At 39.1% G+C, this 23712-nt stretch overlaps 1 protein-coding gene across 1 annotated transcript; it reads left to right on the top strand.

The window, feature by feature from the left end:
• The first annotated feature begins 13681 nt into the window (after positions 1-13681).
• On the top strand, positions 13682-22715 carry LOC135514054 (V-type proton ATPase 21 kDa proteolipid subunit c''-like). The gene is made up of 8 exons (XM_064937234.1): positions 13682-13953; positions 14725-14773; positions 14964-15047; positions 15623-15700; positions 19425-19494; positions 19957-20008; positions 20283-20473; positions 20622-22715. Exons 1-8 carry the CDS (start codon positions 13887-13889, stop codon positions 20646-20648), a joined length of 618 nt encoding a protein of 205 aa, XP_064793306.1. The 5' UTR covers positions 13682-13886; the 3' UTR covers positions 20649-22715.
• The last annotated feature ends 997 nt before the right edge of the window (positions 22716-23712 follow it).

The raw sequence follows: 23712 nt of genomic DNA, 5'->3' as shown, positions 1-23712 counted from the left end.
GAAATTCTCCATTGAACATGCTTTTTAGTCCAGGACAAGGCTTAATCCATTTCTGGGAAAACACCCCCAAATGTTAAATGGGTCGTAACATGGTAAACAAACAAAAAACGTTGGATTTCACCTGATTTTAACACTCTGTCATAAAGAGTATATGTTCAACTTTATAAAAAAATAGATACAGTTGAAGTCGGAAGTTTACATGCACTTAGGTTGGAGTCATTAAAACTCCTTTTTCAACAACTCCACAAATTTCTTGTTAACAAATTATAGTTTTGGCAAGTCGGTTAGGACAACTACTTTGTGCATGGCACAAGTAATTTTCCAACAATTGTTTATCATAATTCCAGTGGGTCAAAAGTTTACATACACTAAGTTGACTGTGCCTTTAAACAGCTTGGAAAATTCCCATAAAATGATGTCATGGTGTCACGCCCTGGTCTATATTTATTATGTTATCTTCATTTATTGAGTCAGGCCAGGGTGTGACATGGGTTTATTTGTAGTGTGTTTTGTCTTGGGGTTGTGTGGGGTGTATAGATTAGTCCATGGCTGCCTGAGGCGGTTCTCAATCAGAGTCAGGTGATTATCGTTGTCTCTGATTGGGAACCATATTTAGGTAGCCTGGGTTTCACTGTGTGTTTGTGGGTGATTGTTCCTGTCTCTGTGTTTGTTGCACCAGTCAGGGCTGTTTCGGTTTTCAACGTTTGTTGTTTTGTATTGTTCGTGTTTCTTCGTAATTAAAGATGTATCAAACGAACCACATTGCATTTTGGTCCGATCCTTATTCCACCTCTTCGTCAGAGAAGGAGGTAGAAGAAAGCCGTTACACAATGACCCCAAGCATACTTCCAAAGTTGTAGCAAAATGGCTTAAGGAAACATAGTCAAGGTATTGGAGTGGCCATCACAAAACATTGACCTCAATCCTATAGAAAATGTGCAGGCAGAACTGAAAAAGCATGTGCGAGCAAGGAGGCCTACAAACCTGACTCAGTTACACCAGTTCTGTCAGGAGGAATGGGCCACAATTCACCCAACTTATTGTGGGAAGCTTGTGGAAGGCTACCCGAAATGTTTGACCAAAGTTAAACAATTTAAAGGCAATGTTACCAAATACTAATTGAGTGTATGTAAACTTCTGACCCACTGGGAATGCGATGAAAGAAATAAAAGATGAAATAAATCATTCTCTCTACTAATATTCTGATTTCACATTCTTAAAATAAAGTGGTCATCATAACTGACCTAAAACAGGGAATTTCTACTCAGATTAAATGTCAGGAATTGGGAAAAACTGAGTTCAAATGTATTTGGCTAAGGTGTATGTAAACTTCCGCATTCAACTGTATATATTCCCAACTCAAGAGGTTAAATAAACAAAAAAATACTATAGTGGGTGGCCATTAAGTGACAAATAACGTACATGGTTGACCATAGCAGGGTTGACGATTTCATCTTAAATCAGCCATAAATGGGAGATGGAGGAATAGAGCTGTGCTCAGGCAGAGGGCTCGTTGTCAGGAAGACTGAATACGATTTTGAACTTTGTGTGTTGAGCTCTCTGGCGCCCAGAGTTGTTGTGGCATCACCCAAGTGGGTGCTTCACAGAGTGCAAGAGGAGAGGTTCAGTGTCTATATGACATATGCTGCTTCCCAGACTTGCCCTCTATAAGATCATCAGCAGACTCCATCACCATCATTTACCAGACTCTGACCAGCTCCCTCTGCTCAAGCACCCTCTCCATCTGCAAAGGATGCAGCTTTTACATGGTCTCTATTGGTTGACCTGTCATTATATATTGCTTGTTTGTTTGTTTAGTTTTTGCCTATAAAGCGCTTTGAGATTTCTATCATAAAAAGCGCTATAGTAGTTTGGGTAACACTTAATTTACACCCAGTGTCATACGACTTTATGAAACGGTCATAACAATGTCATAATGGCATTACAGCTGAAATAACTTGACATAACATGGTCCATAACACTGTCGTGACCCATATATTTACACCTGTTGTGACATCTACTGTGTTATTTTATGGCTGGTTATGACACCTACTTAAGAGTGTAAAATCCCACAACCTACCACGGTAGTTATTATATGGCTGGTTATGACACCTACATAAGAGTGTAAAATCCCACAACCTACCACGGTAGTTATTTTATGGCTGGTTATGACACCTATATAAGAGTGTAAAATCCCACAACCTACCACGGTAGTTATTTTATGGCTGGTTATGACACCTATATAAGAGTGTAAAATCCCACAAAACCTACCACGGTAGTTATTTTATGGCTGGTTAGGACACCTATATAAGAGTGTAAAATCCCACAAAACCTACCACGGTGGTTATTTTATGGCTGGTTAGGACACCTATATAAGAGTGTAAAATCCCACAAAACCTACCACAATAGTTATTTTATGGCTGGTTAGGACACCTATATAAGAGTGTAAAATCCCACAAAACCTACCACGGTAGTTATTTTATGGCTGGTTAGGACACCTATATAAGAGTGTAAAATCCCACAAAACCTACCACGATAGTTATTTTATGGCTGGTTAGGACACCTATATAAGAGTGTAAAATCCCACAAAACCTACCACGGTAGTTATTTTATGGCTGGTTAGGACACCTATATAAGAGTGTAAAATCCCACAAAACCTACCACGGTAGTTATTTTATGGCTGGTTAGGACACCTATATAAGAGTGTAAAATCCCACAAAACCTACCACGATAGTTATTTTATGGCTGGTTAGGACTCCTATATAAGAGTGTAAAATCCCACAAAACCTACCACGATAGTTATTTTATGGCTGATGAGGGACAGTTTTTTTTATTACTTAAAATAAGTGGGTTAAAAAATCTTCCTAGAAGTCACAGGGGGTGCATGGATGGACATGTCAAAATGGCACTTTCGCAAGTCTTCATTCATATTAAAAAAATCTGATTTATTGAATTCTCTATGTGGTCTATATTAAAGGGCACTTCATTTAATATAATAGGCTGTTCAAATTCCATATTGGTGCACAATTTAAACAAAAAATATCAAAAGGCACTCATTTTGTGGAATGGGCCAAATATTAGATCTATAATAACAATATTACATCACAAGGTAATGCATTATTATTCACTAAATAGCCTGCATACAGTAGAATTGAAAATGATGTTACTATTTTCAGTGAGTGAAATCCTATACATAATAATGCATTGAAATAAAAGGCATATAATCAAAAGGGATTACTAATCATCAAGGACGCATGTAAGTCTAACAAAATCAACCAAACAATGGCGGAAATCAAAGTACTAAAGGAAAATCTACACCTTTGCTCATCTGATAGCCTACAGGTAGGCCCATAGTGGAGCTCCATGCTGGATGGACAGCGAGCAATATGTAATGTATGTACTTTTCATGCAAAGACATACTGTCACGTAACAAGATTACTTTTGTGAAATGTAACAAAGAATATTTCATTACTTTTTCACAGAACAAATCCCAACCCTGATTGCAGCACATTTCTTCAACATCAACAGTTTAACAAATATATCCAATCACTTTTAAAAGGATGAGAGTACAACAACATCCTATAATGGCAGCTCTGTTCATTATGCAGATTCATCTCAGCTTGGTCTGCAGAGAAAGGATTGATAAAGACAGAAGATAAAGTGAGAGTGCTGCAGTGGGTGAACACATTATATGCAATTAAAACAGCATATTATGAATGTGCTTAAATATATCCCTGAAGTAGAAGTGGAAATGAAGCATTGCTAAAATTGTCTACCGACTTCACTTTCCAAAGACGCACGCGAAACAGGTAGAAGAACAATTTATTTACACTGAGTGCACAAAACATTAGGAACATCTTCCTAATATTGAGTTACACCCCCTTTTGCCCTCAGAACAGCCTCAATACGTTGGGGCATGGACTTTACAAGGTGTTGAAAGCATTCCACAGAGAAGTGGGCCCATGTTACTCTAATGCATCCCACAAGGGCCCATGTTGACTCTAATGCTCTAAAGTCAAGTTGGCTGGATGTCCTTTGGGTGGTGGACCATTCTTGATACACACGGGAAACTGTTGAGCATGAAAAACCCGGCAGCATTGCAGTTCTTGACACACTCAAACCGGTGCGCCTGGCACCTACAACCATTCCCCCTTTCGAAGGCACTTAAATATTTTGTCTTGTCCATTCACCCTCTGAATGGCACACATACACAATCCATGTCTCAATAGTCTCAAGGCTTAAAAATCCTTCTTTAACCTGTCTCTTCCCCTTCATCTACAATGATTGAAGTGGAATTAACAGGTGACATCAATAAGGATGCATAGCCTTCACCTGGATTCACCTGGTGAGTCTGTCATGGAAAGAGCATGATGTTTTGTACACGCAGTGAATATATTCTCTTAGCACGAGGTCAGATCTGAACCTGAAATAAAGATACTGTGCAAAAAATGTTCACAAACAAACCTGCCTGCAGTTGGGTGTTTATTAACTAGATTTGAATAAAGATTGATTCTAATAGACATATACTTGCCTTTGATGACAATCATCATACACTATCACAATGACCAAGGACAGATACAGTGCAGTACAGTGCAGTACAGTGGAGTGAAGTAGGCCCGCAGTATAGGAAATGGCAGTAATGACAGAAAGAAGAACTAAGTTTGAAGAGACAGCTACAATTTCTACCTTACTGGTATTAGTGCTGAGTAGTCCACTAATGCATTTAGCTATTCAGCAAGCTAAGGAAGCGATTTTAAAACCACCCTACTGTAGCAGTGCCCTAGACAGGCATCTATTCATATTTTCATAGAAATGTAATTCAACAAAACTCCTAGGCCTGCTTCCATGTCATATTACATAGAGCCTTTATCAAATACTTTATCATAGTTCATCATATAGCATGTGAATCTTGTGTTAGGCTGAGGACTTGCTACCGAAAGATTTTCAAATCACATATACACCGACTCTTTGCTGACCTCCTTCCAGGCCTTTACAGGCCTCTATCTACAAACTAGTTATGGACATGATATACAGTTTAAGATAAAACCTACATAGTGTTATCTATACAAAACGATTGTCAATTCTCGAAGGTCAGGCTGTGAATACGGCATTAAAGGAGACTGGACTGCAGGAAGGATGAAAGAAGGCTAACTGGTACGATAGGAAAGGATCAACACCTCTGAGGTGTTATCTATCTGCCTCACAGAGGTTTGGATCGAGAAAAAAAGAACATTTGATTATATTAAGATATAGCAAGGTTCAGTAACTTCACCACCCACAGTACATATTTGCCACAGGCCTACGGTTGTAAGTGTATTGTAAAATGTAATTATCCATTGTATGTTTGATGATACAAAAAGCCCTAACTATACCATAACTCTGTACCATTCACAGGGTTTTGAACATCATGAATTGTTTTTTTTTTCTAGTTTGTTTTAGTCAAAATGTTGTGTTCCGTGGATGCATACTCCTCCTACAGCATGGAAAGAACAATAAAAAATAAAAAATTGTGCTGGACCAAGCTGAAAAAGACCATTATTCACTTTCAATGAGGACAACCTTGATATATTGCCAATTCATCTGGTAGAATGCTGCTGCGTCATAACTAATTTTTCATCTTAAAAGAAAATAACATGAGTGGGAAAGTGCATCATACAGTTTGCGAATAAGTTGTTTTGTAACACCTACAATGTGTTACTACAGTAACAAATGTAGTAATAACCTTGTAGTTACATAGGAACTGAAATGTAGATATCACTAAATGAATTCAACTGAGGCTTCAAATCAAGTCTGACATTTGTAAACGCTTTTCTTCTAAGATTTCAGAGCTAAGATTGAATTTTTATTTGGTTATCTTTTTTTCTGCTATAAAACTGTATAATTCCAGCTTTGATATGTATTCTGTTCTACATTTGACCCTTTTCTAGGCTGAGCTCATTTGCATTTTGTATGTAAATGTGTGCAGGCCTACATCACTTCTGAGGAAGAAAATTCAAGTGTGGTTAGGTAAGAATATAGTACAATTATAGATTTGGGTGGAAAATGGAATGATTGGAAGGTTTACTGCTCACATCACCCTTTCAGAGTAGGTTAATTAGTCTAAGGGACATGTTCTCTCAATTACAATTTGCAGTCTGACAGGCATATACCCACTGATGTTTGTGGCACATGCCAGCTCATGCATCTGTGTTTGAATCTTACATTGCCAATTGAGAACAGAACACAAGGAGACTCTAACAATACGTGATGACTTGGAAAATAACATAATGTCAGCTAGATGGCAACAGTGGCCCTGTCATTAACCTAGCTACAGTTTCTGTAAATCTGAATACAGGTGTTCACTCCCTCTGTCTGTTGATACGAATCACCATAACACATTATGTTCTTCCATATAGGCAGCATTCTTTGTTTATTTAGTTCTATTCCCAGTTTATAATGTTGGTCTGGTTATGGCACTCATTGACTTCCATCTGCAAAATGTCATATTCATTTTTGCTTTATGGATCTGAGCTTTTAGTGTGCTCTGAATGAATAAAGCTAACTTATGCACTGATTCCAATTCAATGTCTCTCTTTTTTCTCTCATGCTTAGCTATCTAAATGGATCTATCCAGCTATGTAGGCTATTATACTGAACCAAGAATGTTGTTTTATATAAAAGTCCACAAGACATTTTGAAAGAAAAATCCAACAACCAGTATAAAAAAAGTAACTTCAAAATATCAATTTCAGGCTGTGTGGTGCCTCTTCGATTGGATATCAAAGCAAATGTCTATTTAAAAAGGGCAGGTAAATGGAATGAATAAAAGGTTTCATGGATTGCAGGGTTTTTAAAGGATAAAACTATGGACATTTTCCCTTGACAAACCCTGGATTTTGGGCATGCTCTTGTCTCTTTCTGGCTGTGAAAGTCAATGTGACATCAGTCTGATGGTGAGCTTTCAATGATATTGAAAGGCAAGAACATCATACAATTCACTAATTTATTTTACGTAGGGCTACATAATGGGTTGAACGTTCTAATTATACATTTGACTGATTCCAGACTGAATTTGAAATGTACAAATAATAATGCATCACTTCTAAACAGATCCATTTCTGAACATAACATTTAATTTTATGGTTCAGAAAAGCACCAGTCCATCTGGTCAAGTCATTTGCACATTCAACCAGGGATTTAGCGCCATCAAGTGGTTATTGAACAACACAGAAAGGCACTGAATAACTTACACCTGTAATTTGCTACGTATTATTCCAAACATTGAGCTACAGCAGTCGTTGTCATGCCATTTAAGACAAGGGGGGACAGTTTGTTTAATGGCCTTATTTCTATTACAGCATATTGGATGACTGTCATTCAAATCAATTTTATTTTTTCAAATCAAATTCAGTTTTTCTTTAAGAAGCCCTCCTGTTCTCCACTCATTACCTGTATTAACTGCATCTGCTTGAACTCGTTACCTGTATAAAAGACACCTGTCCACACACTCAATCAAACAGACTCCAACCTTTCTACAATGGTCATGACCAGAGGGCTGTGTAAGGACATCAGGGATAAAATTGTAGACCTGCACAAGGCAGGGATGGGCTAGTTCAAGATGACGGTCAATCACCCTCGGTCTGGGGCTCCATGCAAGATCTCACCTCGTGGGGCATCAATGATCATGAGGAAGGTGAGGGATGAGACCAGAACTACACGGCAGGACCTGGTCAATGACCTGAAGAGAGCTGGGACCGCAGTCTCAAAGAAAACCATTAGTAACACACTACGCCGTCATGGATTAAAATACTGCAGCGCACGCAAGGTCCCCCTGCCCAAGCCAGCGCATGTCCAGGCCCGTCTGAAGTTTGCCAATGACCATCTGAATGATCCAGAGGAGGAATGGGAGAAGGTCATGTGGTCTGATGAGACAAAAATAGAGCTTTTTGGTCTAAACTCCACTCGCCGTGTTTGGAGGAAGAAGAAGGATGAGTACAACCCCAAGAACACCATCCCAACCATGAAGCATGGTGGTGGAAACACCATTCTTTGGGGATGCTTTTCTGCAAATGGGACAGGACGACTGCACCATATTGAGAGGAGGATGGATGGGGCCATGTGTCGCGAGAACTTGTCCAACAACTTCCTTCCCTCAGTAAGAGCATTGAAGATGGGTCGTAGCTGGGTCTTCCAGCATGACAACGACCCGAAACACACAGCCAGGGCAACTAAGGAGTGGCTCCGTAAGAAGCATCTCAAGGTCCTGGAGTGGCCTAGCCAGTCTCAAGCTCTGAACCCAATAGAAAATCTTTGGAGGGAGCTGAAAGTCCGTATTGCCCAGCGATAGCCCCGAATCCTGAAGGATCTGGAGAAGGTCTGTATGGAGGAGAGGGCCAAAATCCCTGCTGCAGTGTGTGCAGCCCCCCCGGACTACAGCTTTTCATACTCTATCAAAGGGGTGGGGGGACAGCCTCTATTTTTGACGAATGCACTCAGTTGGCTACTTTGGGTAAACTTTGCGTTTGGCTACTCTGGGTATTTTGAGCATCATGCTATGCTGTTTAAATGTCAGCCACCAGTGTGGGACATAACCCTGTAACGGCCACCAAAGCGCTGCTCCACATTCTTTACTGATTTCTCTGAACTATTGTCTATTGTCCTTGAGAACTATGATAAAATCATTGTGTTAGGTGATTTAAATATTGATGTTGACAAAAAGCCTGACTCCAAGACTATTGAATGTATTATTATATTTTGAGTTCTATGGACTTTATCCAACACATTACTGGGCCCAACCATAACTGCGGCCATACTCTGAACCTGGTTATTACCAAGGGGCTTTCTATTGACACATCATCTATTCTTGATGTTGCTTTGTCTGATCACCACTACCTTGTTGCTCATAGCACAGGGTAACACTGAACGCATTATTAAGAAACGCTATCTTACCTCTGAAGTTGCTACAGATTTTATTGAGTGTATGAACACCACCTATTCTGCCATCCTCTTGTGATGATTTAGTTGATGACTTGAATAGTGAATTAATGGCAACCATTGATACCATAGCTCCAGTAAGGTTGATAAAGTCCATATCCAAATGGAGAGCCCCTTGGATGAGTGAGGAAACTAATCAATTAAAGAGAAATTGCAGAAAGGCAGCGTGAAAGTGGAGAAAGTCATAGTTGCAGGTCCATTATGATATTCTGAGATGGCAACTTGGCAGTTAGAAATGTCAGATGGGCTAATTTTTCTAACTTGACCACTTATAATCAGAATAATTCAAGTGTGCTCTTCTAGACTGTTGATAAATCCTACCCCCACAAACCTATGTGAACTTTCCCTCACATCTAAATGGGGTGAGTTTGCAACATATTTCCGAGATAAGATAAAACATTAGGCTGGGAATCAGACAAGCAAGACCTGATGAGAAGTTTGATATGTGCCCTAGTCTACCACGCAAAGTCATTATTGATTTATTTTTCCTGGTTGACACAGACATGCTCAGGAAAGTGATATCACAACTCAAGCCTTCTATGTGCCGTCTTGATCCTATCCCCACCACCTTCTTCAAAACAGTTTTGAATTGCATACCTGAAGAATTGCAAGCTATTGTTAAACACTCCCTGATCACAGGCACTTTTCCTACTGCACTAAAAGCACAATTCTGGATAAATACATTTTCATAGAGCTAAATTATTTTTGTCATGACTGTCCTGTGAGGATCTGAATGGGTCAGATCAGTTTGGCAATGGATGACAGTAACCAGACCCTCGCTCACCCACAGAGGGGAGGAGGGAGCTGATGGGGGGATGACACCTCATGCCCTGTTGTCAATCAAGGAGAGAGAACATCCTTCTCCAAATTTACACAGGAATACTCCTTTGTTCACAGACATTTCCCTCCAAAACTCTAACACGTTCTAAAGCTGGAAAAATATTTCTAACATAGAAATGTGGAGAATGGTCAGATATCTAAAGAATAATAATTTAATATGGGTTGTTATTTTGTGATGTCATTAAAAGTGTTATAAAGGAAAAACTGTAACTTGAAAAGTATATACACTAGATGTACAAAGTCTCCATCCTTTACATTGTGCATGAAACATAAACAATTATGAAAGTATTTTTGCTAACATAATAATGTGATTTTAGGAGCCAAAAGAGATCCTTTGTCTCATATAAACTTTGCACAGTAAGTAGTCACGCACCAAATGAGGTCAGAGAGCGTGTCAGCCTGACAGAAACGTCCCTTTCGACCAGAGTGCATGAAAAAATAGGTTAAAAAAATAACATTGAGACCAGAAAGGCATCGAGCTGCAGCTCACATCTAAAGAGGTTCGAACTCTGAATATCAACACGAGGTAGAGGTGAGAAGCTCACCTCCCGGACAATCCCTGGTATGGCTGATTAGCCATCCTAACTAAAGTAACCAGAAAAGCTAATTTAAGTGGGACCATTCTACTACTCTTCAAACCATCCTGTTCTACCACTCTCAAATCACCGTATTCTACTACTCTTATCACAAATGGGAACCATCGACACGGCCGGCTAGACTATCTTCCAAGGTGAATAACATGGAGAGTCAACCTTTAGTTAATATGCTCGCAGGATCTGGAATAGCCTGCCAGAGAACCCCCGGGGGGGCAAAACTGTGGACATATTTAAAAGAGATCTTAATAAAACACCCCTTTTTAGCTTGACTTTTCTTAGGGTTCTTTTTAGGTGTTCAGTTTTTATTGTTATTCTTCAGTTTTTTTTCTTCCTGTGGAGCACATTGTGTGGCATTCTGTCTGAAATGTCTTGTATAAATAAAGCTTGATTTGATTTTATACCCTAAACCCTAACCTCAACCCCTATCCTAACCCTAACCCTAAACGCAACCATAACCCTTACCAAACCCTTACCTTAACCATTGTAAATGTAAACTTCAATGGGGTGGGGACATCACAAGGTTTCCAGATAAGAAGGACCCAACAAAGATGGAAGGCAGGTGGGAGGTGGCGAGATCAGGTGGATCCATTCTAGCCAATGATAGGGCAGATATGCATGTGACCAACAGATACAACTAAGTAATTTTTCTGAAAGTTGCCGAATGCCACATGCTTCCACTTATATCAGTACATTGTAACAGCCCAGTGGCGTGTATTCATGGATGCCAAGGGAAGCAAGGGTTCCGCAAAAAAATGGACCAAGAAAAAAATACGTATTTTTCATCTCTGTGTTTCATAATTTTTCTTCAATTCACAAGAGCCTGAATGTACTGTATCTCATCGGAGAAAGCATCTGAGGCCGCGAAACAGTGCCCATCTGTCTCTGTATGTGTAGGCCATCTATCTGATGCTGTCTGCTCCAAAAGAGTATGACATTGCAATAGCATTGACTGCAAGGGAAGCCAGTGAGCATTTGGCCAAAGATTTTTTTAATCAAAACCAAGATGGACCACAGCCTGTCGTTTCCAATGCGAACAAATTAGTCATGGTGGGCAGAACAAGCAAGGAGGTGGGAAGAGCCAAGCACGAGCTAGAGAGATCCTATTGGCCCGTTCTAGCATGAGTTCCACTTATTTGTTGTTTTTGTTGTTTTTTAAAGTAAAAAATAATACAAACTAAATCTAAGCAGCCAATTACTTTGTTATTTATTTACATCTCTCATGCCATTTTCCCATTGCTATAGTTATAGTTATGACATCATATAATGAATGTAGTGCTCAGTAGAAAGTATATTTACTGGCGAATTGTAGCTAGCCATCAAGTGATTCTATGGAAATCAAGTCCAGTCTGCTGTAGAACTCGACGTTGTGCAATACACACTCTCGTTGTACTGAACGGGACTACTGGACTTCGTTTTTCTTTGTTTATAAATGATTTGGCAAAATGAATTAAACAGTTAAATATTGGAGTAAGATATGATGATGAAATGCTAAGTATCCTTTTATATCCTGATGATATTATTTTGATGGCAGAAACTGAACAAGACCTGCAGAAAATGTTATTATGTGCAGTCAATTGGTGTAAAAGATGGAGACCCATGATCAACCAGACAAAAACACAGATAATGCATTTTAGAAAACCAGGTGCTAAGAGAAGTGTTTTTCAGTTTTGTTTTGGTGAGACATTCTTGAGTTTACTAGCATTTATAAATATTTGAGTATTTTTATTGATGAACATAGTTCCTTTCTTTACGGAGCATCTGCCCTGGCCGACTCAGCAAGTAGAGATCTTGGGGGAGTTATAGGAAAAACAAAAACACTAAAAGTTATCGGTTATGCTACAAATTCCAAACTGTATCAGACATGTGTGTCCTGGTCTGGACTATTCATCAGGAGTGTGGGCTGCTAAGATGTATTTTAGAAAGGAAAATGTCCATAACAGAGAGATGTACAGTATATTACTTTTTAGGTGTCCACAAGTTTGCACCCATACTTGCAATAACTGGGGACATTGGCTGGGAACCCTGTAAGGTGAGATGGAATGCGTGTATGGTGAGACTTTGGAATAGACTATTGGATATGCCAACTGCCAGAATAGCTAGTAACATTTTTTTATGGGATCTATCCATAGAGACAGCCTGGACAACTGAAATGTCTGACCTTTTTCAACAGTCTGACATCTGTACAAAAAACAAATTAAGGGAGACATAAATATGATTAAAAAACAACTGATGCAATACAACAACAACAACAAATGGAGGAGATTAATCATAAACCCAAATTGAGAACCTTTTGTTTGATTAAGGGTGAATCTGTGTGTGAGCTGTATATTATGTATAACCTAGTTAAAAGCAAGAGATCACTATGTGCACAGGTAAGATCAGGGATATTGTACTCTGCGTATTGAAACAGGTAAGATCAGGGATATTGTCTCGTCTCTGGGTATTGAAACAGGTAAGATCAGGGATATTGCGTCTGCGTATTGAAACAGGTCGGTATTGTGGTGAAATGGAAGAGGAAAGACTATGTAACCTTTAAAAAATAGAGAGTGAAACTCAGTTTATCCTCTACGATATACGCTTGCTCTTATTCCAGAAAGCACACCAGATATATACTGGCATTATGTGGCTGAGTGATGAGGAGAAATGTAAGTGTTTTTTTGTCCATTGTGTCTTTCTGTTTGCGGAATATTTAGATAAATCCTGGAATAAAAGAAAAAGGGCTACCTACAATTAAATTGTAAAAATGTTTTGCTTCTATGTGGTAAATGGCATGTGTGTATATAGATTGTGTATAGGCTTGACTCCCATATGAATCTTCTTTTTTTGCCAAACTGGTTTCAAGTGACTTCTGTATCTTTTTATTTCTGTATTTATTTGTCTGTCTGTCGTAATGAATGTATATATGTATGTATATTATTTTACTGCTCTAAGGACGTAATTATTGTTTGGATAACCTTATTTACTATTATGTATAGATTATTTTATTTTTTTTTTTTATAGATTATTATATTCGCACTCTTTATACAATGCAGACTACACCGGAAGAAGAATTAGCATTTAATTACCATAGTGAATTTTTTGTAATGTTTGTTTATGTGTCAATTAATCCCATAAGGGATGGGTTGCCAATTGGCGATTTGACACGAAAATAACATTTCATTAATCAATTTGACAAAATCGGTATCCCTTCTCGTCATGACCAGCGGAGGCTGCTTTGAAGCTCCCGCGGCTGTGGAAAACAGGAAGTAGAATGACGTTTGTTATCACAGTCACATGCTCAAGTCAAGCTCGATCAGCTGACTGCATTCCTTCCATTTTTGATGGTTAGACTTTTCTTCTCCAATTGAACGATTTCGGGGGGGTGATTAACATTATTTGTATTATTCAGACCGTTTGGCGTCAATTGTAAACACCAACCTGAAGGTAGTGTTGTGAGATTGCCCGTAAAATATCGCGGTTTGGGTGATTGAGTGGATCATGAACGGACACGCCATTCTCTACACCGGGGTCACTTTGGCCTTCTGGAGTACTATTCTCATCGTTGGTAAGAAAACGTTGTATATTTGCTAGCTAATGTAATTGGTGTAGTTAGCTAATTATGATGATGTCAAAAATATACTTGATAAAAATATTTTAAAAAACACTTTGTATTTATTGATTGTGAATATCTGCTTGACAGATACTGTGCTGACTTGTTAACTAACGTGACGTTATCCCGCTGCGCTGCTAGTTAGTAGGAATTAAGTTGTCTCTGCAGTGATGGCTTGTTCACATATGTCATAATGTTTCATGATCCCTAGTTATTTAGCTTTCTAGCTTCTTTGCATTGTATGTTGTTATTTACGCTTGTGGCACTGCCGTCCAAAAACTTGTTTAGCCATTTGTTTGTAAGAATTTGACCAAATACTTACTTCCTGTAACGTAGCTAACTAACTAGTTAACGTTAGCTAGTAAGCGATTAACTAACTAATGTTCGACTGCCTAATATAAGGCCCTGCACTAACAGCATAACTTTACTATAGAAACCGTATATACCACAACATAGCTCAATAAATCAAGCTAGCTTAGTTTCTACAGTCAGAAAAATAGGAACCTAAGCACTTCCCGTGTGAGGGTGCGCTATCACGCTTGCCTTCTGATATTTCATAATTTCTCGGGCACAATTTGGTTCTGTAACTCAGTGGCTTGACATTGCGTGTACTGTACAGAACTGTTCTGTACTGCATCACACATACATCTACATACAGTGTACACACACCTGCATAAACTCATGAAAACGTTTCCACTTTTTTTCTGCGTTGGTGATATTTTTCAGGTATCTGCTACACAATCTTCGACCTTGGATTCCGCTTTGATGTGGCATGGTTAGTATGACAGTCTCTTGTCTTAGTTGGAATAGTAGGATATATCATAGGCATAGAATTTTAGCCTATATTCTTGAGTCTGGTGCTGATTACAAATAGAATTCCAGTCAGGTGGTATTTCAGAAGTGTTGACCGAGACTAAAGCTTAGAATGTTTGATTTCCATGGTAAAATGATACTCTCTCACTCAGGTTCTTGACAGAAACGTCGCCCTTTATGTGGGCAAACCTTGGGATTGGCTTGGCCATCTCGCTCTCTGTTGTCGGAGCAGCTTGGTGAGTATTCTTAATTTCCCCCTTTTGAGTGTTGCATCAGAAGAGATTGTCCAATATGAATAGGGAAGTTCTGAATTTAGATTTGAAAATTCAAATAGCAACTAGTGTCTTGTCCCCATCCTCTTCCCTATTTCAGCAGGCTAAATTACTACTCGTGGATGGCAGGAGTATTATTTTAGTGTATCACTGTTTTTATGTTCTGCTTCATGTAGGGTTGGTCTGATTTTTATGATTAAATCGAATATCTTGATTTGACATTGACGATATTTTGTGACGTGCTAGACTATACTCTACTTGAACTTTATTAGTTAAGCGGTATCAATATGTTAAATGATGTCTACATTTAATTAACTAAGCCTTAGTTTTCACCAAACTAAGATTATTAAGTGAGAATGTGACAATAATATTGAAAATAAATGCAAATTACACAGTCTGGAATTATCTAGTCATTAACGGCGCAACACGATAATATCGAATATTGCAATATTTGGAGTAACATTGTAGAAGAGGTCCCCCAGGTATCATCCAAACCTAGTTTTATGTTCATAATGAATTTAGTTTTCCTTGTTTTACAGGGGCATTTACATCACAGGTTCCAGCATCATAGGAGGTGGTGTAAAAGCACCACGGATTAAAACAAAGAATTTGGTCAGGTAAGATATTCAAAGTGAAAATGTGTCATTATGGGCCGGTTTCTCAGACCCAGATTAAGTTTACCCCTGGACTAAAATCACCATTTTAAAAATGCTTTTTAGTCCAAATCTAGGCTTAGTTTATGTCTATATTTGCGTAATGTGTATATATACATTCAAAAGTTTGGGGACACCTATTCATTCCAGGGTTTTTCTTTCTTTTTTTACTATCTTCTACATTGTAGAATAATAGTGAAGACATCAAAACTATGAAATTACACATATGGTCCCCGAGTGGCGCAGTGGTTTAGGGCACTACATCTCAGTGCTAGAGGCATCACTACAGACCCTGATTCGATCCCGGGCTGTATCACAACCGGCCGTGATTGGGTGTCCCATAGGGCGGCGCACAATTGGCCCAGCGTCATCCAGGTTAGGGGAGGATTTGGCCGTTGTAGGCCGTCATTGTAAAATAAGAATTTGTTCTTAACTGACTTGGCTAGTTAAATAAAGGTTAAAATAAAAATATGGAATTATGTAGTAACCACAAGTGATAATCAAAATATATTTGAGATTCTTCAAAGTAGCCACCCTTTGCCTTGATGACAGCTTTGCACACTTCGCATTCTCTCAACCAGCGTCATGAGGTAGTCATTTCAATTAACAGGTGTGCCATGTTAAAAGTTAATTTGTGGAATTTCTTTCCTTAATGCGTTTGAGCCTGTTAATTGTGATGTGACAAGGTAGGGGTGATATACAGAAGATAGCCCTATTTGGTAAAAGACCAAGTCCATATTATGGCAAGAACAGCTCAAACAAGCATAGAGAAACGACAGTCCATCATTACTTTAAGACAAGAAGGTCAGTCAATCCGGAACATTTCAAGGACTTTGAAGTGCCGCTGCAAAAAACATCAAGCGCTATGATGAAACTGGCTCTCGTGAGCACTGCCACAGGAAAGGAAGACCCAGAGTGACCTCTGCTACAGAGAATAGGTTTGAGTTACCAGCCTCAAATTGCAGCCCAAATAATAGCTTCAGAGTTCAAGTAACAGACATCTCAACCTCGACTAACCGGTGCCCGCACACATTGACTCTGTACCTGTACTCTCTTTATATAGCCTCGCTATTGTTATTTTACTGCTGCTCTTTAATTATTTGTAACTTTTTTCCTTATTCTTTGGGGTGGGGGGGGGTATTTTTTAAATGTAAAACTGCATTGTTGGTTAAGGGCTTGTAAGTAAGCATTTCACTGTATGGTCTGCCTGTTGTATTCGGTGAATGTGACATAAGATTTGCCTCAGAGGAGACTGTGTGAATCAGGCCTTCATGGTCAAATTGCTGCAAGGAAACTACTAAAGTACTCTAGTAAGAAGAATAGACTTGCTTGGGCCAAGAAACATGAGCAATGGACATTAGACTGGTCGAAATCTGTCCTTTGGTCTGATGTCTCCAAATTTGAGAGTATTTATTCCAACCGCTGTGTCTTTGAGACACAGAGTAGGTGTACTGATGATCTCTGCATGTGTGGTTCCCACTGTGAAGCATGAAGGTGTGGGGGTGCCTTGCTGGTCACACTCAATGATTTATTTTGAATTCAAGGCACACAACCTGTATGGCTACCACAGAATTCTGCAGCGATACACCATCCCATCTGGTTTATGCTTTTTTGTGGGACAATCACCCAACACACCTCCAGGCTGTGTAAGGGCTATTTGACTAAGAAGGAGAGTGATGGAGTACTGCATCAGATGAGCTGGCCTCCACAATGGGATGAGTTGGACCGCAGAGTGAAGGAAAAGCAGCCAACAAGTGCTCAGCATGTGTGGGAACTCCTTCAAGACTGTTGGATAAGCATTCCAGGTGATCCTGGTTAAGAGAATGCCAAGAGTGTGCAAATCTGTTGTGAAGGCAACGGGTGGCTACTCTCAATCTAAAATATATTTTGATTTGTTTTACTTTCATTAATTGTTTTACTACATGATTCCATATGTGTTATTTCAGTTTTGATGTCTTCACTATTCCACATTTGTGTATGTATGTTGAAGTCGGAAGTTGGAATCCGCTTTGATGTGAAAACGAGTCATTAAAACTCGTTTTCAACCACTCTACAAATTTCTTGTTAACAAACTATAGTTTTGGCAAGTCGGCTAGGACATCTACTTTGTGCATAACATAAGTCATTTTTCCAACAATTGTTTAGACAGTTTATTTCACTTATAATTCACTGTATCATAATTCCAGTGGGTCAGAAGTTTACATACGCTAAGTTGACTGTGCCTTTAAATAGCTTGGAAAATATCAGAAAATTATGTAATGGATTTAGAAGCTTCTGATCGGCTAATTGACATCATTTGAGTCAATCGGAGGTGTACCTGTATAATGTATTTCAAGGCTTACCTTCAAACTCAGTGCCTCTTTGCTTGACATCATGGGAAAACTAAAAGAAATCAGCCAAGACCTCAAAGAAAATTGTAGACCTCCACAAGTCTGGTTCATCCTTGGGAGCAATTTCCAAATGCCTGAAGGTACCACGTTCATCTGTACATACAATAGTACGCATGTATAAACACCATGGGACTACGCAGCCGTCATACCGCTCAGGAGGGAGATGTGTTCTGTCTCCTAGAGATGGTCATACTTTGGTGCGAAAAGTGCAAGTCAATCCCAGAACAGCAGTAAAGGACCTGTTGAAGATGCTGGAGGAAAAAGGTAGAAAAGTATCTATATGCACAGTAAAACAAGTCCAGTATCGACATAACCTGAAAGGCCACTCAGCAAGGAAGAAGCCACTGCCCCAAAACCGCCATAATCAAGCCAGACTACGGTTTGCAACTGCACATGGGGTCAAAGATCATACTTTTTGGTGAAATGTCCTCTGGTCTGATGAAACAAATAGAACTGTTTGGCCATAATGACCATCGTTATGTTTGGATGAAAAATGGGGAGGCTTGCAAGCCGAAAAACACCACCCCAACTGTGAAGCACGGGAGTGGCAGCATCATGTTATGGGGGTGCTTTGCTGTAGGAGGGACTGGTGCACTTCACAAAATAGATGGCATCATGAGAAGGAAAATTGTGGATATATTGAAGTAACATCTCAAGATATCAGTCAGGAAGTTAAAGCTTGGTCGCAAATGGGTCTTCCAAATGGACAATGACCCCAAGCATACTTCCATAGTTGTCAAAATGGCTCAAGGACAACAAAAGTCAAGGTATTGGAGTGGCCATCACAAGCCCTGACCTCAATTCTATAGAAAATGTGTGGGCAAGACTGAAAAAGCTTGTGCGAGCAAGGAGGTCTACATCCCGGACTCTGTCAGGAGCCATGGGCCATGGGCCAAAATTCACCCAACTTATTGTGGGAAGCTTGTGAATGGCTACCTGAAATGTTTGACCCAAGTTAAACATTTTAAAGGCAATGCTACCAAATACTGATTGAGTGTATGGTAACTTCTGACCCACTGGGAATGTGATGAAAGAAATAAAAACTGAAATAAATAATTCTTTCTACTATTATTCTGACATTTCACATTTTTCAAATAAAGTGGTGATCCTATCTGACTTAAGACGGTGCATTTTTACTCAGATTAAATGTCAAGAATTGTGAAACTGAGTTTACATGTATTTGGGTTAAGTTGTATGTAAACTTCCGAATTAAACTATGTATGTTTTGTATTGATAAGACCAGTCTTCCCCATCAATGTTTTGTGTTAAATGCTATTGTTGTCTCGTCCTGTCCACAGCATTATCTTCTGTGAGGCCGTAGCTATATATGGGATCATCATGGCAATCGTGATAAGTAACATGGCTGAGGTAAGCATGGGAGGTGGCTTATGATATGATAATCATTTGTGTCCTTTAGAAAAAAGTACATTATTTTCTTTAATGTAGTGAAGTAAACCTATCAAAGAGAGAAATCGTAAAGTACAGATACACCCCCCCCCCAAATGACTTAAATAGTATTTTTACTTAAAGCAGTGTTGTAAAGTACTTATCACTATGACTATGGTGATCTAGTATTAAGATGTCTTTATCCCAAATGGCACCCTATTCCCTATATAGTGTACTCCTTTTGGTCAAAAGTAGTGCAATGAATAGGAAATAGGGTACCATTTGGGACTGAACATGTGGTAACTAGCCGTAGCCTCAGGAAGGGACTTCTTGGAGAACAGCCTTGAATCTTTCTTCAGGCTTACTGATGTGACACTGTAGTAGACGGCTCCAATTTTATTAGACATCATTCTATTTCGTTACACACCATCTTTCCCTTTATAGAGTTTTAGCGGCACTACACCAGAGACCATTGGGGCAAGGAACTACCAAGCAGGTAAGAAGATAATTGCTGACATTGGGTGTTAAATTGGCCTGTTTTGCATGACCATGAGTGACAAGGAGTTGGCATGATGGCACTAACAGACTGGCACTCAGGCTAGTTGTTGATTGGAAGCTGAATGCGTTCTTAATTTCCAATGATATTGAAGCAGGCTCAACATTAGATGTAAAGTAGGCACAGTTTGCCATTGGCTTCAATAGCTCAAATTATAAAATACAATTTCAGGCTATAAAGTCAAGACTGTGCTGATTGTGTTCTTTCCTGACAGGCTACTCCATGTTTGGTGCTGGTCTTACTGTGGGCTTCTCCAACCTCTTCTGTGGCATCTGTGTTGGCATCGTTGGGAGTGGAGCCGCCCTGGCTGATGCCCAGAACGGCAGCCTCTTCGTCAAAATCCTTATTGTGGAAATCTTTGGCAGTGCGATTGGGCTGTTTGGAGTGATTGTAGCCATCTTGCAGGTAACTGACATTCTTTTGCCACAGTTTTCATCCTTTGATTGGTTGAATAGCATAATCTTTCTGTAGCTGATTGCATGAACTGAATATAGGTTTGCTTCTTGTTTTTCTTATTACATACCGGTAATCAAATGTATGTATTTTCTTGTAGACGTCGAAAGTAAAAATGGGTGACTAGAAGATGTATCCGCAAGACATAAGATCACGATGACAAGATCAATGGAAGACTAAGCTGGAGAAGCAGATGGATTGTGTAAATACATAGTAAATTATTGAAATGTCTTTTTTGTCTGTGATTGTTTTTAACCATTTGCTGAAGAGTGACATATTTGCACCATTTTGTCTTAAAGGAATGCAACCGAAAGGTTAGATTAAACTGCAGGTGTTTAAGACAAAATCCTTTCCCGTTTGAATAAAATTCATGTTCGTATTACCGCATTTGTAGGGAAAAAGTAATTAATCTCTAGCAAACTTCTTGGCATTCCCCACATACTTTTACTGTTGTATCAAATTTTTTAGTCAGTAGTAGTAGGGACATTTTTTTATTATTTGGGTTTCTTTAAAGCCATATTTTGGCAATGAGGCCCTGTCTACTTCCCCAGAGTCAGATAAACTCATGGATGCCCTTTTCTGGAATCTGTGTTCAGGTAGAAGGAATTTAGAGTTTCATGAGCCATCGCAAATCCGTAAAGAGCTGTTCTGTTCATTACATGGAATTGTGATAAATGCCTGTAAAATATTGGTTTGAAGTATTGAAATGTTTGTATGCATAAGTCATGGTATAACAAAGCAAATTATTATATTTATGACTAATGTAATCCATAATGTTTTTCACTAGTTTCAGTTACTATACATTTATCAATGACTGGTGTAATTAACCAGTACTATAGTAACACTAAATGCATCAAAATGTATTGATACAAAGGTGATCTAAAGAGATATTACTCTGAAATGGTAATTGTTGGTTTTTTGACATTAGTCAGCTGTCATTCATTTAATTTGTGGATGTATGCATACCTTTTTGGTTGGCACTCTTCGGTTCTGATTGGTTAAAAATGAGAATAGTAAATTTGTTTGTGTATATAAAGGGTCTGTTTTGTGAACTGAGGGTGTTTACCATTCTATGTACCTTAGCTTGGGTTGTAATATTTTTTTGTTGATGCAAGTGGTCTTGGTCCACAGTGAATGAGCTGTGGCTGAATATACATGTATATGATTTTAAGTGACCATCTATTTTCTTTTGTTCTTTCCTTCTCAGATAGTTAACAGGGGGTTTACAGACCTATCTGAGAGTGAGAAAGGTAGCGGTTTTCTTCAAGACCATTTGCCCTTGTACATTCTGCTTTCCTCTTTTTGTGTAACTCAGCTTGAATACGCCAAGCTCCTTGTCTGTAAATGGACTGACATGTATTATTTTGGAGAGATGGTACTCGAGCAGAACATCGATAAGAACTTCTTCAGACCGGTTGGCCTTTTTCTTAGTTGTGCTTTCGTTAATTTTTTTTAAAAATTGAATGAATTAGCTGCAACATCCATGTCCACCCATGCTACTGATTAAGACTTAGATTGAGCCCTTAAATGTTAAATACAATCCTTGTGTCTATTGTCATAAACAGGCATCCATTTTAATATTCATAACATCCAATTTGCTGTGACTGTGTTCGTCCCAAATTTCGCCCTATTCCCTACACAGTGCTCTAAGTTTGACGAGCGCTATTTCCTATATATAGTGCACTACTGTTGACCAGGACCGGTTAACAGTAGTGCACTATATATAGGACATAGGGTGCCATTTGCGATGCACTTATGGAGGGCTCCCACTGAGTCCCCACCATTTTATTTAAATGATTCAGCGGTGTTCATTCCTTGCTTTTGAACATTCCTTAATGACCTTTGGTGTAATACAGGGGTGACCATCCTGGTCCTGGAGAGCCTCTGTACTGAAGCATTTTACTTCAATGGATAACATGGATAACATTTGGACTGTAAGTCCCAACTGTTGTTGGTTTCAAAGTATGCTGCTTGAGAGAGGGCTGTGAATGCTCATGTCTTACTTTGAGAGACTAGGTCCTTGGTTGGCCACCTGTACTGTAGTGGTGTGTCATGTAAATGAAGATCTCTCGACCATGCCTCTGGCTTTAGTGACTGTGTTTAATATGTTGTGGTGAATCCATTGTTTTGTCAGGTGTAAAAGTGGGTCCTCTTGACTTAATTGTCCTTGAAAGAATAAAATAGACCAAACTGACTGTTTAATCAAAGTTATTTTATGAAGCTTTTTTGTGTCAGCTGTTGTCAAAAAGGCACCAACTGCTCACAGTGTGGAACTGAGAGAAATGGCTCTCATTTACCTTGGTTTCACAGCATGACCCCCATTTTCTCCAAAAATACAACAGAGGCAGGATACTTGTCCCCATGATTAAACATGTATTTCATGTATCAAAAATGACATGAACTATTTTTTTAAACCAAATGAGCAGTTACTACCTTTTTACTTGGTAGTGCAGCCTGGCCTTGACCACAGAGCAAGCAATCAGTGTCCAAGAAACTCCCTAAAAGGAACATTTTTTTAGTAACCTGGCTCAGAGGTGTGACCCATCCTCTTCTGGATGTAAGTCGTTTTTTTAAACATTTTGTTTCTGTAATGATCTTATGTCCCAGTCCCACTCTATGTCGATAGATGGCGCTATATATTAAATCATTTGCACATTTACTGGGGACCTATTACACCTTATGCCTCTGCCTTAATTTGTACCTTTATTTAACCAGGCAAGTCAGTTAAGAACAAATTGTTATTTTCAATGATGGCCTAGGAACAGTGGGTTAACTGCCCGTTCAGGGGCAGAACGACAGATTTGTACCTTGTCAGTTCGTGCGTTTGAACTTGCAACCTTCCAGTTACTAGTCCAACGCTCTTACCACTAGGCTACCCTGCCGCTTAATTACATTTACAAAAGTGGGGGCAGCAACATTTGCTATATGAATTAATTTACTTTTATTGACATCAAATTGTACCCCACAAAAGTGACGATATTACACTTACTGTAGTCCTGTCTTTTTAGTTGCAAACTACTAGAGATGTGCCATGCTGATAGGACCTAGTGTAAGCTCCCTCTGGTGGCAGAATACCCGAGAGTTTGGACCAACTGAGACTCCGTACTGAAGAGAGAGCGAGATGAACCTGCTCGTCTCCTTTTTGCTTCATATCAACACCAAACCTGACGGATTGACTGAATTATGTAGAT

Source organism: Oncorhynchus masou, chromosome 3, assembly GCF_036934945.1.
Source record: "Oncorhynchus masou masou isolate Uvic2021 chromosome 3, UVic_Omas_1.1, whole genome shotgun sequence".
Taxonomy (NCBI): domain Eukaryota; kingdom Metazoa; phylum Chordata; class Actinopteri; order Salmoniformes; family Salmonidae; genus Oncorhynchus; species Oncorhynchus masou.
This window is presented reverse-complemented; position numbering and strand designations above follow the sequence as displayed.